Raw genomic sequence first — 18,033 nt, forward strand, 5'->3', positions numbered from 1 at the left:
TGGCCCCCCAAAGCCTCTCCAGCCGCTCTGTACAGCCGTTTATTGCGGGCGGGGGGCTCTGCTCCACGGGGGGGTTGGGGGGAAAAGGAGCCTGGAGCGGGACCCCAGACCCCATCAGCACTCGGGGGTCCCGACCCCACTCCGGCCCCGGCAGCCGAGGGGAACGGGACCCCCGGCACTGAAGCGGGGTGGCCATGGCCGTCTGGGGGTCCCGACATGGCGTGGCGTGACACAGCACGGCACAGCACGGCACGGCACGGGACACGAAGCGCAGGCAGCAGGCGAGGGGACAGCCGGGGCTCGGGGACACGGGCGAAGCTGCTGTGGCCGGGGACAGCCGGTGGCCGGTGGCCGGGGGTGGCTAACTGGTGCCCAGCGGGAAAGTGGGCGAGTGGCGCTCGGTACCGATGGGGCGTGAGGGCACCTCCGCAAAGCCCACGTGTCGCCGCTCTGGGGACAGAAAGGTGGCAGCGGGTCAGGCACGAGGGGCAGCGGTGCCAGCGGGGACAAGGGAGGTGACACCCGCCTACCCCCGGTGCCGCTGTCCTCCGGCTCCCGGCCCGGCTCCTCCTCGTCACCCTCCGCGCCCTCGGGGTCCTCGGGGATCTCCGACACCGTCAGTGACTTCAGGTCCTCCTCGCGCTCCTCAAAGCCACCCGCAAAGGACACCTTCTGCCCACCTGCGGGCAGCCGGGATGGTGGCCCCAGGGACACCCCGGGAGGGAAACGGGGACCCCCCAAGCACCAGCACCCACCCAGCATCCCCGGGCGAGGGGACCATATCCCCCGCTGTCATTCCTGTCCCCTTGAAAATCCCCTCGCTGTCCCCATCCCCTTGCCACCCATCTGCCATCCCCATCCCCTCACCAGCCCAACCCCCTCACCATCCCTGTCCCCTTTTGCCATCCCCATCCCCTTCCCAGCCACGTCCCCTCACTGTCCCCATCCCTGACACCATCCCCCTTACCTTTCCGCTTGTGTGCCCTGGGGCCAGCGGGGAAGTAGCTCCTCTCCCTGCCCTGGCTCCCGGGGGCTGTTGGGGCAGGGGACAATGAGCAGGAAGGCAGGGGGAGACCACCGTGTCACCAAGCGCCCCTGGAGACAGTGGCACTACCCAGAGGGCAGATGTGGTGGCCCAAACAGGCAGAGAGTCCAGGCAGCACCAGCAGCACCAGCTTGTGTCACCCCTGGGACCCATCCCCTGCCCAGGGGACACCTGTGTCTGCACCCCTGGGCTCCACAGCCCCGTCTCTGTGTCCCCACAGCAGCCATGTCCCCATATGCCCCAGGGACAGCAATCCTGTCCCCGTGTCCCCACATATCTGGCAGCTGTGTCTCTATGTCCCCACACCCCCCAGCATCCCCATCCCCATGTCCCCCCCCTGCCCCCCTCACCAGGCTCGAGGGCACTGTCAGGGTCACAGGCGTGGGCCAGCTCGTGGTCCCCATCATCGGCCTCCCCGTCAGAGCTGTCACCCCCGGCCAGGCCACCTTCCATGTGGGACTGCACGATGCGCTGCACCGCTGGGGAGGGGGCAGCATCGGGACCCCAGTTCAGGCACTGGGGGCACTGGGATTTCCCCCCTCCAGCACCCAGGAGGGGTGGGGGAGTCCAGGGTACCCAGCTGCCCCCAGCCCCTCCTGCCCCCCTCCCGTGCCTCAGTTTCCCCGTTCAGCCGGTACCTTTGAGCGAGGGCGGGGTGTAGGCACACGGGTTGGTCCTCTTTGGTTTGAGCAGGCAGCCCTCACGCTGCTGGAGAGAGTGACACAGGGGACAGGGTCCTGGCAGCCCCCCACCCCAAGGGCCACCGCGGCTTCCTGGGGGAGCCAGCACCCCGTGGGGACATCACACCATGGGGACCCGGGGGGAGGCTGCGTTGGGGATCCCACAACAGGGACACAAAACTGAGCCACCCCCAGGGAGATGGTGCTGGGGACCCTGGGTGTCCCCATGATGGTCATGAGGTGGCCAAACCCACAGCCTGGCTTGGCTCTGTGTCCCTGTCCCCTGCACTGGCCGAGGAGCCAAATGGCACCAGAGAGGGGATGGGGCAGTGGGTACCTGGGCTGGGCCCCAGTAACCCTCCAGTGCTGGGAGCTGTGGGGTGGGAGGATGGGGCTGCCCGGGGTCCCAGCACCCACTCACCTGGTAGGGCAGGGACTCGTCCTCTGGGACAGCAGCACCGGGGAAAGAGCAGTGAGGGGGGGACCAGGCAGGGACCTGTCCCTCCAGGTCCCCACTCCAGGAAGGTCACTCTGCCCACCAGGGACCTGCCACAGCATCCTGTCCCAGCACTGTGTCCCCTCACTGCCACCCCATCCTCTGTGCAACACCCTGTCCCCTCCCTGCCACCACGTCCCATCCTGGATACCCCATCCCATAGGGGACACTCCCTCCCATCTTGCCACCATGTCCCCTCCCTGCCACCATGTCCCATCCTGGACATCCCATACCGTGCAAAACAACAACGCATCCCATCACTTCCACCGTGTCCCCTCCTTGCCACCACTTCCCACCCCAGCTGTCCCCTGCCACCTCGTCCATCCCTGCCCCATGTCCCTGTCCCGCTCACCTGGGGAGGAGTGCTCAGAGAGCTGGAACAGCATGGCTGGCGTGGGCCTCCGTCGGCGGATCTGGGGCACAGGGGGGGCAATGTCACCAGCCATGGACACCCAGGGTCCCCTGTCCCCTGCACGTGCCTGCACGCGTGTCAGCACATGTGCAAGCTGGGAGCCGTGCGAGGGGACGGGGGCACCCAGATCCAGCCAGGATGAGGGTCCCCAGGGAGAGGTCCCCGGGGTGGGGGTCCCCGCTGAGCCAGCGCTGGTGCAAGGTGCAGTGCCCTGCAGAGGGGCCACGGCCCCATCGTGCGGTCCCCGCAAAGTCTCTCCTGGCCCCTCCGCGGGGGGCCTGTGTCCAGCACGTGCTGGGGACGCCCCCTCGGGCTGGGGACAAGTGGCTGGGGGTGGCTGCACCGTCCCCCGGAGTGTCTTGTCCCCTCCTGTTCCGTCCCTGTCCCATTCCTGTCCCCCTGCACAACTCTCCCACTGCGGGACCGCGACTCACACGGGGACTTTGGAGCTCTCTCGTCCTGTCCCCGTTTCTCCCCTGTCCCATCCTGTCCCAGGATCCACTCCTGTCCCTTACATCCTGTCCTCTGCCTCCTCTCTCCCCTCCGATCCTCCTTGTCCTACTCTGCCGGTCCCATCCCGTCCCTCCTGTCCCACTCCGTTCCCATCCTGTCCCGTCTGTATCTCACACCCTGGAGATCTCCTGCCCCCCCATCCCTCCCGGTCATGCCGGGGGTCCCTTGTCACCCCCGTCGGTAATCTCAGGGTGACAAGGGACCCCCGACGTGACCCCATCCCCCGATGTCCACCCTCACCATCTCGACGGCGCGGGGGTCCAGCTGGCTGGGGGGAGCCGGCACCGAGAACTGGATCTTCTTACGGTCCTTGGGGTCCATGGCCTTGAGCGGGTGTCAAGGGGGCTGCCGGGGAGGGGGGGGTCTCTGCCACCGAGCGAGTGTTCGGTAGCAGTCGGGGCTCGGTTACGGCGAGGACTGAGAGCGACGGGAGGTGGAGAAGGCAGAGCCGGTGAGGAGGAGGAGGAGGAGGAGGAAGGAGAGGGAGGGAGGACAAGTCTCCTACCAGGCGCTGAATTATTCATCTCCCCGGGCAGGGGGGCTGAGGGCTCGGTAATGAGCCCTTGGGGACCTTCCGAGGGGGTTCAGCCAAGCCGGGGGGGGAGGCGGGGGGGCTCTTAACCCCTTCTCTGCCGGGGGGATGCCCCCCCACAGCGATGGCCAGGTGGGACAGGACTGGGACAGGAATGGTTGCCTCCACATCCCTTGTGCCTCAGTTTCCCCGCAGGTAAGGCAGGCGGGGGATAGGGAGAGGAGACAGGGTCACCTTGCCCTTGAAGGGGCAGCAGGAAAACGCTCAGTGTCCCACCGGCATCCCCGGGACAGGAACGCTGCTCCTTCGGGAGTGGAATCACCCGGGGGATACGGCCCGGGGACATCCGCTGGGACACGGGACCCCCAGAAGGTCCCATTACCTGTGTGCCAGGGTTCCACCACCAGTCGGGGACGCCGGGGTGTGCCGGGGGCAGGGGACTCTGCCCTCACCCGGGGCCGTGCCTGCCTCTTTCCTGCTTTTCCAGGTGGAAAATTCCACCAAACCCAAAGTTTCCCCCTTGGGAATTGGGGGTTTGGGACCCCTCCCGGGCACAGCTCCCAGTCCAGGCACCGCTCGGCACCAGTGCTGGGGGCTGCACCTCCCGGGCTCGGCCACGGCCCTGCTGGGTGCGACCCCGGCATCGAGGGCACCTGTCCTGGTGGGGGGACAGCTGGGGGTCCCTGTATAGGGGGACAGCGGGGTCACCACCAGCCGTGTCAGTGCCACGCATCCCCTCGTGGGGTGGCCCAGTCAGGGGACACGGCCAGGGCGGTGTTGGTGGCGTTGGGACTGAGGAAGCCGCCGGTGAGGAGGAACAAGGAGGGGGAGCCGGGAGCTGGCTGCGGCCCCCGGATCTCCCGGAGCTCCAACGGCTGCGGGTGGCCGCGGGCCAGGAGCCGCCGTTCCAGCAAAATATTTACCCAAATGGCACCGTGCCATGGACCAGCCTCCCGCCCGCCCGGCAAAACACGGCACAGCCCGGCTCTGTGTGGCTAAACATGGCACGGCACGGCTCGGCACGGCACAGCATGGCGAAGCGTGGCAAAGCCAGGCCCTGCTCGGCCCAGCTGGGTCCTGCGGTTCGGCACAGCCCACGAGGGACAGCCCAGGGACTGACACCCTCTTCCATGTCCCCATGGAGGAGATGGCAAGGCCGAGGTGGGGGGACAGTGTGAGGGGTCTCTCGGTCACTCTGTGCCCTGTCTGGCCCCACGCCAGGCTCTGAGCATCGTCCCTGTCCCTTGTCCCCATCCCAGCGCGGGACCGGAGTCGTTATGGAAACAGGTTCCCGTGCTCCTTCCCGCTGCTGCCGTTCCCGATCCTCCCACCCGCGAAGCTGCCATGCGAGGGGGTGGCCGGGCGCCCTCCCCTCCCTGCGCTGCGGCAGCAGCAGCACCCGCAGCCCCCCGGGATCGGCACGCGCCGCCCGCGCCCGCACCCACGCAGCCAGCACCCGCGTGGCACCCGCAGCTTGGGAGGAACCGCACCGGGCCCGGCATCCAGCACCCAGCACCCAGCACCGTACTGGAGAGGGGATGGGGTGCCCAAGCCCCCTCCGTGCCACGGGGCTCTGAGCACACGTGTGCCACATGTGCCACACACGGTCCCGCTCCTCGCCAGGTCATCCTGGTGCCATGGGCACCCGGGCTGCTCCGTGGCGTGCAGGGACAGAGTCACCCGTGTTTCTGCCACACCGTGCCCGTCCCCGTGTCGTGTGGCGGGGGCTGCAGCTCCACGCGGCAGCGAATCCTCCTGCAGAGAGAGTAAAAATAGCAGCAGGTTTTGGGGAAGCAGCACCCGCCACCTCGGTCCCCACCAGCGGGCACCGACCAGGAGCCACAGCTTGCCAGGGAGTGACACCAGGGCCACGGGAACGGGGGCGGTGGGGCCACGGTGTCAGAAGGGGTGGGGGCTGCGTGGTGTTAGGGCGGCTGCAGGGCTGCGTGGGCAGCACGGGGGGATGGGGTCTTCCAGATGGGACTTCGTGGGAGGAAGGTGCCATGAGGATGAGGCGCAGTGGGGACAGAGCACGGTGGGGACAGGGGGCCATGGGGACAAGGTACGGTGGGGACAGGGCACAGTGGGAGCAGGGAATCGGGGGGGGGGGGTCGGAGCATCGCGGGGACAGGAGGACACGGGAACACCGATTGCCCGGTCCAAAAGGGGAGGCCGGGGGGCGGGGCCTGGGCGGTGAAGGGGGAGGAGAAATTGGGCGGGGCCTGGGGGGGCGGTCAGTGGGTGCCACCCCCCAAAAGTGCTCCTCACCCTGAGTATCCCTCTCCGGACCCCTGGGTGCCCTGCCCGAGGTGTCACTCCTGGGGTATCACCCCCATCTCGCTCCCGAGATCCCCCGGGGCTTTACATCCCGAGCCCCCCGACCCCGGGACCCGCCAAGGTGCAGTCCCCCAAGGCACAGGACCCCCCCGGGCTCATCCCCTCCCTCCGAGCTCTAGCGGCGGGGGGGGCAGATGCTCCTCCGGGAGCAGAGGAGGTGCCGGGAACAGGCGTGGGAGCAGCCGTGGGAGCAGAAGTGGGAGGCGGGCGGGGGGGCGGGGGCCTTAACCCCTTACCTGCTGGGAATCCCCCCCAACGAGAAGCCTGGGGCGCTGCAGAAAGGAAGGAGGATTTGGGGGCTGCCCCCTCCCCAAATACGGCTGCACCCCCTGTGTGCGGTGGGGAAACCGAGGCACAGAGCAGCGCTGGAAGGACTGGGGTGGGGGGCTTGGTTGGTTCCGAGACCCCCACCAGCCCGGCTGTGCCTGTTGGCCCGGTGGCACATAGGTGGCAAATGCCCCCCCCCACCCCGGGACTGGCACGGCGGTGACAACGGTGGCCCGGCAGTGCCCAGACTGTCATAAAAGGGCTGGCATGGCCCCCCCGGGGCTGGCATGGCCAGCGCAACCCTGGGAACGGGCTCAAGGGTTTTGGCACCGGGGGGGGGATGGAGCAGAGCCACGGCTGGTGCCCTCCTGGTTGGCAGCCCCCGGTGCTTCCCGATCGGGGGGGCTGGGGGACCCGGGGGGTGTGGGACAACACCCCTGGGATGGGCACTTGGGCAGACAGTGCCAGCTTGGGGGGGTCTATGCATACAGAGGCCGGTGCTGGGGTCTGCCTGCCCTGGGGGGGTGGTCTGGGTGGTTACAGCTTGGGGGGGACCAGGGTGTGCAAGCCCGGGGTGCCCAAGGAGGGAGGGGGTGCAGGGGTGACACCAGGAGGGGCATCCCAGGGGTCTCTTCTTGCTGGGGGACACCTGCACCAGCCTTGCCTCAGTTTCCCCACCTGTAGCACATGCCCTCGGCCCCATCCACCCTTTCCCTGGTGAGGCAGGACCCCAGGGGACCCCCCAGCCCATCCCATCCCTGTGCCCCTGATGTGCCCTGCCAGGGGGGGTTTTACCCACGCTGTCCCCACCCACGAGGCTCTCCTGGTGCCCTGCCGCCAGCACAGCCCCATTCACTGCCTCAGTTCCCAGAAGAAAGACTAAAGTTAAAACATCTGTTAATTTATAAACCAATTTAACCATGACTGGGTAATAAATAGGGACCAGCTGCCAACCCCCCCCCTCCCCCTCTGCCCGGGCTGGGGGGCGAGCCGGGAGCCGGGCACGCGCAGCCAGCCGGGCTCACCCACCCAGTGTCCCCACCATCCCTTGGTGTCATTGTCACCAGTCAAGGGGGCCCCCGGGGGATGTGGCTGCTCAGAGGGCCACGAGTGGGTGGCATGGAAGGGTTGGGGGGTGCCACAGCCACGATGTCCCCACACAGGGGGGTCTTGGCAATGGGGCTGCCAGGTGCAGATCCATCCGGAGGGGTGTGTGGGTGAGCAGAGCCTGGGGCCAGGGGCTCTGCTTGTGCAGGGGACACGGGGACTGTGGGGACATTGGGGTGGAGGGGCACAGGGCCCTGTGGGTAGGGGCTGCTCTGCTGCAGGGTGGGGCTGTTCAGGGGGGTGCACACGTGTGCCAGGGTACACGAGCGTGCATCCGTGTGTGCATGTATGAGCCAGGGATGTGCACATGTGCACGAGGGTGTGGGTCCTTGTGTATCCCCACGGGACCAGGAGCTGGTGACACGTCCCTCGTCCTGTGCCAGGCCCCTTGTGGGGCGTCCTCAGCGCACACAGATCCAGGATGGAGAAGGGCCCAGCGAAGCCAATGGAGGCATCCAGAGGGGGGGTCCCCACTCCTGTCCCTGTCCCCTCTCCCCCTCGGTGGGGCCGGAAGGGGGCACAGGGGGGGTCGTGGTGCGGGGGCACGAGCCCCTTCCCAGCCGCGCGCGCCCCGACACATGTCGCAATAGTAATGTAATTTGTCCGTTAACAATGGGCAGCTTGAGGTTTAGATTTAATTACAACGTTTGCACCAACCTGAACTCACCCTTAGTCATCAATAATGCATGGGTTTGTGTTTATCGCTGCTTAATTAATCTGTGCTTACGACAATTAAAGGCTTGCAAAATCCCCAAAGGTGGCGGCGGGGAGCGGCTGTGTGGTGGCGGCGTGGTCGCGGTGGCATCGCGGCGGTGGCTGGCGGGAGCAGGAGCGGCTGCAGAGTGGGGTGACCCCCCCCCAGCACCCCATCCTTGGCGGTCTCCTTACATCCAGAGGGGCAGAACCCCACCCCGGGGGCACGGGGTGCTGCAGTAGTGAGCCCCATCCCCCCCCTCCCTGCCTCAGTTTCCCCAGGAGGAGACAGCTGGGGCTACCGCAGCCGCTGGGCACAGAGCCACCCCCCGAGACGCCCACCCCCCCTCCTCCCTGGCGCCTTTTCCTTCCTTTTCCCTTTTCCCCCCTGTTCCACAGCCTTTTGCCCCCTCCCACCCGGGGTTTGGGGGGCCGGTGCCCCCCACGCCAGGCCGTGCCAGGCCAGCTCTGTGCCTTTAAGCGTGGCTGTCCCGGATCAGCCCAAGCGCCTATTAAATTTTTATGCGAAGTGTAAATGGGCCAGGTCTCCAGCTTCCCGCTCCCTCCGAATGATTTATTACTCGCAAATACCACAGAACTAATTAGTATAGTAATTAATTAATACGAATTTGCATATTTGCATGTGCAATTAGTGCAGTGGAGTGATTACTCTGAAAATGAGAAGTTGGGCTTGTCAGATGGTGGTGGGAACTGGAGTGGAAAAGCCTCGTGCAAATGAACCCGGGCGGCGGGCACGCGGCGGCACGCGGCGACACCGGCCCCACGCCGCGCCGCACCGGTGGGGTGCGAGGCCCCACGCGTGGGAGGGGGGGTGGGTTCGGTCCCCGGGACCCCTCTCCCCAGTATCACCCCCTCCCAAAAGCTTGGCCTGGCCCCTGGGTCCCCCCGCCATGGGACCGCTCCATCCCTCGGCCATCTCCATGGCGACTCGCTGTGCCAGGCTCATCGCCATGGCAACGGGATGGGCCCGCCATGGCGAAGCTGCGTGGCCCGGCCCGTTGCCATGGCGACTGTCGTCATCGGCGCCCTGTCGCCATGGCGAGCTCCCCCAAATCTACTCAAACACACACCCCCCGGCTCAGGGACCCCACTGCTCCCCAGGAAGGAGGTCCCCAAATTCACCCAAGATGGAGGTCCCCAATGTCCCCAGGGATGAGGTCCTCAGTGTCCCCAGGGACAGGAGACTCCCAAGCACCCCAGGATGGGGGTGGAAGCCCCACAGTCCCCCCCATATGAGGGGGCTGGCAGGGACAGCCAAGCTTCCCCATGGCAGCACTGGATTGGATCAGCCCCCAAGGGCCAAGGTGGCACTCCCAGCCCCAAATCTGTCCCTTTGCTCTTGTCCCTGGTGCCACCCCATGACCCCTGTGCCCACCCACCCTACTGAGGCCTGACACCACCCAGTCCATTTCTGGGAGGGCCACTCTCCACCTCCCCCCTGCTTTGAGGACATGGGTGCAGAGGGGAGCAGGCATGGGGGCAACAGTGGGGACGTGGCAGCCCCCACCACCCTACACACCACGTTCCCCACCCATCGTGCCCCACCAGCTCCCTGAAATGGGCCCAAGCTGTCACCATCTGCCACAGGGGGGCCAGAGGTGGGTGCCAGCAGGGCTCACTCAGCCATGCCCACACCAGTGGCAGCGCCGGGCTGGGCACCCACCCCCTGTGCACCCCCCAGCCCAGCCAGGGCAGCCACAGGCAGAGGATGCTGTGGCCACAGTGGTTCTCCTGTCTGCTCCTGGGCTCTTGTGACATCACAGTCCAGCGGTGGTGATGTCACAGCCCATTGTGACCTCAACAGGGCAGTGTTATTACCTCACCAGCTGTCAGCTCTGCTGGGGTGACAGTGGCCACCCTGGGGGTCCCAGCCTGAGGGTCCCCCTGTCCCAGCACTCCGATTATCCCCAAAGAGCAGCTGACCCTGGCAGGGATGAACTCAATGACTGCTGAGTGACAAAGGGGCGTGGAGGGGGACAAGTCCCTTGGGACCACCTCTCCCCAGCCCCAGGACCCTCCATCCCCACCCACCAGGCAGCTCTGGCAATTTCCCACCGGACAATTCCCAGGGTGTCATCTGCCAAATTAACAACGTGGGGCTTAAAAACCACCTGAGAAGCCCCCAGCCCGCAAGCAGGGGGGCAGGCAGGGGGTCCTGATGCCCTGGGGGGCAGAATCCGGCCAGGGAGGGTGACACAAGCCCTGCTGGGGCTTTGGTTGGAACGGGAACTGCAGCCAGGCCAGCATCTCCCCGTCCTCCTCCAGCAAAATAAAAATAAAACCAGGAATTTGTTTAAAGTCCTCCCCTACCCCTACCCCGATCCCACCCCTCCCCTCCCTCCATGCCTCAGTTTCCCTCCACCACCAGCTTCCTCATCCCAGGCTCCCCGACGACCCCTCCTGGCCCCACAGTCCCTGCTGCAGGGACCTTGAGCGACACGGGGACGAGCAAGGCACCCACTTCCCCGTCCCCCCGCGCCCCCCACCCACAGCCGGGGCCCAGCTCACCGGGTGACTCCCAGGGACGGGTCCCACGAGGGAGATGCGGCGGGGACCTGGCCCGGGGCCACCTTGTCACCGCAGGGACGGGGACGGGGACAGGCCGGGCTCCCGCTCCCGCCGCTCTCCTCCCGGCTGCCATTCCCGGCGGTGGCTCCGCCGCGCGTTACCGCATCCATCTCCCCCCCCCCCCCCTCCGCCCCCGCAGCCTTCGCCTCCCAGAAATATTGCGGCGCGGAGCCGGCTCCATCTGGCAGCGCGGCCCCCGCCTCCCCCCGCCGCCCCCGGCGCCTCCGCCCGGGCCCCGGATGGCTCAGCCCCTCCGAGGGGGACGGGGACCCCGCCGGCGAGGAGGGGGGAGACACAGCTCGGTGCCCCCCCTGGGAGGGGTGGCACGGTGTCACCCAGGCGGGCGGCTGCCGTGCCACGCTGGGGAGGCGGCAGCCGGCTGAGCCCTGGCAAACTCGCCGCATGCGAGGCCCCCGGGAGCCGCCACGGGCCCAGCTGGCTCCCAGCCGGGTCCTGGCACCATCCGGTGCCCGGTTCCCACCCCCGGCGCCGCCGGTGCTGACCCGCTTCTGTGCCCCCGCCATGTCCCTTGGATGCCACGTGTCCCCTGGCACCCACCCCCGGGTTGGAGCCGCCATCGCTCCAGGGCCCGTCCTCATCGTCACCTTCCTGCGGGGGGGAGGGGAAGGGGCGCGGGAGGTGGATTTTGCAGGAGGAAAAAGCTCCGTGACCCATCCGAAGGGACCGCTGTGCCACCGGAGCCCCGGGGACATGGCTGGCGTGGCCGGGGACAGGAGGTGGCAGTGCTAGGAATGCCAGACCCTGCACACGGGGACCAGCAGTGGGACGGGGACAGGAGCTGGGTAGGATCCAGCTTGTAGAGCCCCTTGCCGGGGTGCTGGGAGCCCCTGGATGCCCCTCCCTAAAAAAAGACATCCAGGAAACCAGGATGGAGCCGCCCCTTCCCCACTCTGCCCTGTGCCACCACCGGCCATGGCAGAGGGGACAGCACATGGACAGCACAGGGCTGTGTCATACCCACACCATGGGCCGTGTCCCGGCACAGGCCCCGACCCCCTCCTGCCCCCTCCCTCTCCCCCCCCCCAGCCCCGGCACACGGCAGCAGTTTGGGTTTTCATCTCCCTGCTCCCCTTTCATCTCCTCTCCCTGTTTCATGTCTCCACTTTCTTCTCCCTCCAAGCGCTGCGCATGCTGATGAGCCGGCGCCCACCCTGCCCGCTAATTAGGCTGTAACTGATGCACCGGGCCAGGGGCTGGTCCCTGTCCCTGTCCCTGTCCCTGTCCCTGTCCCTGTCCCTGTCCCTGTCCCTGTCCCTGTCCCTGTCCCTGCACAGGCCAGCCTGGCTACTGACCCCATGGCATCAACACGAGCAGCCCTGGTGCCCCCAAGGGGTCTGTGCCAGGTCTCGGGGACCCTGCCAGCCCGAGGGCAGCGGGGCTGGGGTGGGGCTGTCACCCCCCGAAGGCTGGGGGTCCCCTGGCCTGGGAGTTGGGGGCAGCGTAGCAGGGACTTACCCGGAGCTGGCAGCGTGAGGAGGGGAACCAGGCGAGGGTGGGCTGCGGGCAGGGTGACACCCACCCGGCAAAACGGAGATGGCACCGAGAGCGGGAGCTGTTCCCTGCCACAGGGCAAGGGGCCGGGAGTCTGCCCAGGAATCGGTGCCCCAGCACGGCTGGGGTGGGCTCTGCCTCCCCGCAGGACAGCTCCAGCCCAGGTGCCATCTGCTTGGCCGCAGCCGTGAGTGACAGTCGGAGGGTTCGGCAGCGGGTGCGGGTGGGGGGACGCTCGCTGCCGGCGGAGGCCCCTCTGTCACACGCCTGCACCGGGGGAGCGGGTGACGCCGCTGGCACAGCCCCTCGGCCAGGCACAGCCAGCCCTTTGTCTGCCTGTGGGCACAACCACCGCTGCCACCCTGTTCCTGCCCTTCTCACGGCCGTGGCCGTGCCACCCCTGCCTGTGCTGCATGGCCAGCACCCTGCACCCCCTGCCCCTTCCCTGCCCACGCACCTCCAGTCAAGCACGTCCTGATCCCCTGGGACAGAGAGGACACGGGGACATCCCAATGGCTGCAGCCAGGTCCTAGGCACTGGGGGACAGGATCCAGTTCCTGGGGTCACCACACACCCATTACTGACTCCCCAAAGCCACCCACCACCCACCATCAGTTTGCTGGCACAAGGGAATTGGCAGCAGCAATTTCTGGCTGTGTGGTGGTGGGGGGGGCAGGTTCAGGGAGTGAGAGGGACAGGTTTGAGGGTGACAGGGACAGGTTTCAGGGTGCCAGGGTGCTGCCAGGCCTGGGCATGAGGCCACGGCAGGGGAGGAGGCACCCAGCAGACAAAGGCCTCACCAACTGTACCACAGCATGGCCAGGCCACTGCCACCACCACCATGGGACCCACACTCACGGGGGCCTGGACCCCACGTGAAAACGGAAGGGCCCACACGTGCATGCACAAGCGTGTGTGTGTGTGCAAGCGTGTGCCCAAGGCTCTGTCTGTGTGTGCCATGGGCCTGCAGAGAGCCCTGGTGGGACTGTGGGGCCAAGGGGCTGCCAGCGGGGGCCGTGGGCCAGAGGGCAGCCAGAGGTGGCCACATGCCACCCTCACAGGGACATGTTTCCCTACAGCCACCAGCCCTGCCCACATCTGCCCCTGCAGCCCCCTGTCCACACTGGTGTGGCCAAACCGGGCACTGCCATCACCACCTCCCCCAGCCCTGCCCGGCCGCAGCCCCCAGCCCACGCCAGGCCCGGGCATGGCCGCCGTCCCTGTTGGGTTGGTGGCTGAGGGTGGGGACAGACCCGGGCGAGCCACCGCGGTATTTTGCGGCGAGCCGCAGATGCCATCTCCCAACCAGGGTCCCTACAGCATTTCCCCCCCTCCGGTGCCCGTTGGCCACCCCCGGCACACCGGGCCCGGCCGGGATGGCCGGTGTCCCTCGTCACTGTGCCGCTGGCTCCATTGTTCAGCCCGGCCCCTCCATCGCCTGCATCTCGCCCGGGTCCCATTTTGCGGCGTGTCGGCAGAGCTGGAGATTTGGAAGAGGTTTTTTTTTTTTTGGTTTTTTTTTTTTTTCGTGGTTTTTTTTTTTTTTTTTTTTTTTTTTGAGTACAGAGTGACAGATGGCGAGTCCTCCTTCCCCAGAGAGACAAATCTCCCTGAATGCAAGCGCATGTCAATCATTAGCTCTCATGTGATAGCTCTCGCGCATGACGTGCCAACCATATGGCACTGGCAGCAGAGCTGGTACCCCCTTTGCTGGGTAGAGATGCCACTCTCGCCTCCTTTTGGATAGAGGACTGCAGGAGGCTGGAGCACCTCAAGGAGCCGCGTCCCGCTCCCAGAAGATGCTGGGAACAATGAAATAAGAATTCCTCCGGTCTGCCCGAAGGTGAGTTATGTCAGAAGTGGAGGGCTGGGAGGGCAGCGGAGGAAACTTGAATGGAAAAAAGGCAACTTCCATGTTGATTTTGTTTCTCCGCCACGTCTCGCCCTTTTTCCCCCCCCCCCTCCTCCCGTCTTTCGTTCTCTCCCTGCCCTCGGTTCTCCCGCGCTCCGCCGGCCCCGCCGATGTTGGGGTTTTTTTTCCGCCCCTCCCCGGGGGGCCTTGTTGGGGCTTTGTCCCCCCCCACGCCGCGGTCCCGTCCCCCCCTCACCACCGGGCTGGGCGCGCCCGGGACTGCGCGGTCCCGGCGGGACGGAGCGGGCAGCACCGGCCGAGCGGCATCAACGAAATCAGCGCGGAGCCGCCGCGCCGCCGCCCCCGGGGACCCCCACCCGCCGGAGACACCCCCCCGCTCCCCCCCCGGAGCCCTCGGCCCCCGCCCCGGGCGGTGCCCCCCGCCCCGGCCCCACCGCGCCGCCCGGCCCCGGGGTCGACCCCAGCACCGACTCCGCCCGCGACCCCCGCGCTCCCCCGGGGGGCCCCCGGCAGCCACCGCCCCCGCCACCCCCCGCCGCGCCGCCGGTTGATGCCGCCGCATTTTACGGGCCGCGTTCCGGCGGGCGGGGGGAACCCCGTGGCGGGGAGGTCCGGGAGGGGCTGACCGGGCCGGAGTGGGAACGGGGAAGGATTAGGGGGGGGCGGCGACCGCGCCTCGACGCTCCGGCCCCGGGACGACGGTGGCGGAGCCGTGGCGGGGGCCGCTCCGCGCCCGCGGAGGGGAAAAGTTGGAGGCGTCAAAGAGGGGCCAGCGGCACCAGGCCCGGCCCGCGGGGCGCCAGGGGGGAGGCCGGGGAGGGCGGGGGGCACCAGCCGGGCCGGGGGCGTGGGTTGGCCGCCGCGGCTGGCGCGGGAGAGTGGGAGCGGTGCACGGGCGGCGGCGGCGGGGAGCCCGGGGCGGGGGGGAGGGGAGCGTAGGGGGGGGCACATGGCCGCACCCCGAGGGACCCCCGGTACCCCCGGTATCGGGCGGCCGGTGCGGGCGGCGGCAGCGGGCGGCCCCGCGCTCAATTCGTTTCGCCGCCCCCGGTGCCGCGGAGCCGCTGACGGGGCCGGGGGGTCGGGGTCGGGGGTGGGGGAGTCGGGGGGCGGCGGGGCCGCCGGTAACGCCTGGCTCTTTGCCCCCCGCTGCAGCCACCATGTTGACGCGACTTTTCAGCGAGCCCAGCCTGGTCCCCGAAGTCCCGAAATTCGCCGGCTGGGCCGAGGAGTGCGAGGAGGATGCCCGCAGCGAGAAGGAGGAACGAGGGGGGGGGAAAGGCTGCGCCCACCCCGAGGAGCCCCCCGAGGGTTCGCTGGGGGAGAGCAAGGAGGAAGGGGAGCTAGGAGGGGACGAGGAGGAGGAGGAGGAGGAGGAGGAAGGCTTGGAGGAGGCGGAGGGCGAGCGGCCCAAGAAGCGCGGCCCCAAGAAGCGCAAGATGACCAAGGCGCGGCTGGAGCGCTCCAAGCTGCGGAGGCAAAAAGCGAACGCGCGGGAGCGGAACCGAATGCACGACCTGAACGCGGCCCTGGATAACCTGCGGAAGGTGGTTCCTTGTTATTCCAAAACCCAAAAGCTCTCGAAAATCGAAACCTTGCGTTTAGCCAAGAACTACATCTGGGCTCTCTCCGAAATCCTGCGCTCGGGCAAGCGGCCCGACCTGGTGTCCTACGTGCAGACTCTGTGCAAGGGGCTCTCGCAGCCCACCACCAACCTGGTGGCCGGGTGCCTGCAGCTCAACTCCCGCAATTTTCTGACGGAGCAAGGGCAGGAGAGCGGCCGCTTCCACGGCCCCAACGCCTCCTTCGCCGTCCACCCCTACCCCTACCCCTGCTCGCGGCTGGCCGCGGGGCAGTGCCCCCCCGCCGCCCCCCCCGGGGCCCACGGGCTGAGGACACACAGCTACTGCTCCTCCGCCTACGAGAGCCTCTACGGCAACACCTCCCCCGACTACAACAGCTCGGAGTACGACGGGGGGCTCAGCCCCCCCCTCTGCATCAACGGCAACTTCTCCCTCAAGCAGGACTCTTCTTCCCCCGACCACGAGAAAAGCTACCACTACTCTATGCACTACTCGGCGCTGCCCGGTTCCCGGCCCGCCGGACACAACCTGGTCTTCGGTTCGGCGGGGATGCGCGGGGGGGTCCACTCCGAGAACATCTTCCCCTACGACATGCACCTCCCGCACGAGCGGGGCCCCATGTACGAGGAGCTCAACGCCTTCTTCCACAACTGACACCCCCCTCTCTCTGCCCCCCGTCCTCCTTCCCGAGACCCCTCCCCGCACGGCCGCCCCGGCCCCGGGGTCGGCGGAGGAGCGGGGGCGACACACAGACCCGCGGACCGGCCCCCGGGGCTCCGCCGTGGGCTTTGGTGCAATATGGGGACCCTGCCCCGGCGGCGGGTCCCCGCGCCCCGTGGGGACAAAGTGCTTTTTTGGGAGGATTTCCCCTTACCTTAAATTATAATTATTAGTTAGTTAGGTTTTATCATTTTTTTATTTATTATTTATTGTTATTTTCTAATAATAATCTAATTCTTCTTATTATTCCTTTCCTTCTTACTGTTAGTTTTATTATTAAATTTTATTATTTATTAATTATTTATTATTATTTATTGTTATTTATTGTTATAATTATTTCTCCCAAGGGGGGAGGCGCTCAGCGTGGCCCCGGCCTGCGGCAGCATCCCCCGCCGGGGCCGCAGCCTTCGCCGCCCCCCCCCCCCCCGGCCCCCCCGCTGGGTCGAGCCGGGTCGTTTCCTTTTAATTCGTTTTAATTTAATTTAATTTAATTTAATTTTTTTTTTAACTTCCCTCCTCCCCTATTTTGGGCTGTTTCTCCCCTCTGCCGCCCTCACCCACTCCCCTACAACACCCCCCCACCCCCCCCGGCATTGGACACCCGCTGCCCCGGCCCGTGGGAGCGAGAGGAGCCCGGAGCGCAACTTTCCGAAGCAATAAGGAGGCGAAGGGAGGACCCCACATTTCTATCTATGCAAGCAGGCCCGGACCCGGCGGACGCTCAGAGATGCACTTTGCTTTGGGGGGGCCCCCGACCCCGCTCCCGGCCCCGGGAGCTCCTCTCGCAGCGCGTGTGTCAGGACGTTTTTTTTATCTATTTTAAAAACTTGAAACGGAAAAAAAAAAAAAAAAAAAAAAAAAAAAGAAAGAAAGAAAAAAGAAAAAAAGAAAAAAGGAAAAAAAAATTTAAAAAAAAGAATCTCCCCCCACCCCGCGGAGCCGCCCCGAGCTGGCGGAGCCGGGGCCGGGCAGCTCCCAGCTATGCAAGCGGGGTTCCGGGGGGGCTGGTGGGGCTGAGCCCCCCTCCCGCGGCGGCCGGGTCCGGCCCGGGGGTCTTCGCCCTCGTTTGCCACATTCCTTCGGTCGGGAGACGCCGGGAAGCCGAGAAAACGTACTTTTGGTTTGGGTTGTTTTTTGGGTTTTTTTGGTTTTTGTTTTTTTCTGTTTTTCTTTTTCTTTCTTTCTTTTTATTTTTTTTTTTTTTTTTGAACCTGCCCGCACCACCTTCGAGAAACCAGCATTTTTAGAGACCAGGGAGGAGGAGGAGAATTTCTGAAAAATGTTTTCAAAACGAAAAAAAAAAAAAAAAGTTTTGCAAAAAAAAAAAACCTAAAAAAAAAAAAAAAGAAACAAACAAAAAAAGAACAACAACAAAACCGGGAAAAAAGAAAAAGAAAAAAAACCCACAAACCGTTGTAGCAAAGGGGACCCGCCTGTCCGACACCAGAAGTGCTTTCGTGTTTCTGTTCCGTTTCATTTCGATTAATAAATATTTATGGCCAACGATATGCAAGAGCCCCCCCGCGCCGGGAGCCGCCCCCCGCCCTCCGCTCCCCGGGCCCCGCGGACGCTCCTTGGCAGCGGCGGAGCGCGGGGGCGCGGGGCCGGGGGGGCCCGGCGATACTGCATGCACCGGCCCGCCCCTCCCCGGGACCCTCCCCCCTCCCGGGACCC

At 66.3% G+C, this 18,033-nt stretch overlaps 2 protein-coding genes across 5 annotated transcripts; one reads left to right on the top strand and one right to left on the bottom strand.

The window, feature by feature from the left end:
* Positions 1–25: 25 nt before the first annotated feature.
* On the bottom strand, positions 26–4,180 carry PPP1R1B (protein phosphatase 1 regulatory inhibitor subunit 1B). Of its 4 annotated transcripts, XM_071728403.1 has the most exons (9): positions 4,061–4,180; positions 3,387–3,491; positions 2,574–2,634; positions 2,147–2,169; positions 1,684–1,753; positions 1,396–1,524; positions 968–1,036; positions 531–680; positions 26–450 (listed from the first exon to the last, which is right to left on the bottom strand). In XM_071728403.1, the coding sequence occupies exons 2-9, from the start codon at positions 3,465–3,467 to the stop codon at positions 362–364; spliced, it is 672 nt and encodes a 223-aa protein (XP_071584504.1). In that variant the 5' UTR covers positions 3,468–3,491; positions 4,061–4,180; the 3' UTR covers positions 26–361. The 4 variants fall into 4 exon arrangements, with proteins under 4 accessions (XP_071584504.1, XP_071584505.1, XP_071584506.1 ...); XM_071728404.1 differs by lacking the exon at positions 4,061–4,180 and having other exon boundaries at positions 968–1,033; positions 3,387–3,935; XM_071728405.1 differs by lacking the exon at positions 4,061–4,180 and having other exon boundaries at positions 540–680; positions 3,387–3,935.
* Positions 4,181–13,836: 9,656 nt separating this feature from the next.
* NEUROD2 (neuronal differentiation 2) lies at positions 13,837–16,379 on the top strand. Its single transcript, XM_071728806.1, has 2 exons — positions 13,837–14,026; positions 15,212–16,379. Exon 2 carries the CDS (start codon positions 15,217–15,219, stop codon positions 16,291–16,293), a length of 1,077 nt encoding a protein of 358 aa, XP_071584907.1. The 5' UTR covers positions 13,837–14,026; positions 15,212–15,216; the 3' UTR covers positions 16,294–16,379.
* Positions 16,380–18,033: the final 1,654 nt, after the last annotated feature.

This window comes from Heliangelus exortis, chromosome 29 (genome assembly GCF_036169615.1).
Source record: "Heliangelus exortis chromosome 29, bHelExo1.hap1, whole genome shotgun sequence".
In the NCBI taxonomy this organism is placed as follows: domain Eukaryota; kingdom Metazoa; phylum Chordata; class Aves; order Apodiformes; family Trochilidae; genus Heliangelus; species Heliangelus exortis.

What these genes read in the sequence shown, in the direction of transcription:
- PPP1R1B (XM_071728403.1), bottom strand. Translation starts at nt 3,467, where the DNA reads ATGGACCCCAAGGACCGTAAGAAGATCCAGTTCTCGGTGCCGGCTCCC. An exon ending in ACCCCCGCGCCGTCGAGATG is followed by an intron (nt 2,635 to 3,386) that starts GTGAGGGTGGAC and finishes CCTGTGCCCCAG; the next exon opens with ATCCGCCGACGGAGGCCCAC. An exon ending in CTCTGAGCACTCCTCCCCAG is followed by an intron (nt 2,170 to 2,573) that starts GTGAGCGGGACA and finishes CTGCTGTCCCAG; the next exon opens with AGGACGAGTCCCTGCCCTAC.
- NEUROD2 (XM_071728806.1), top strand. Translation starts at nt 15,217, where the DNA reads ATGTTGACGCGACTTTTCAGCGAGCCCAGCCTGGTCCCCGAAGTCCCG.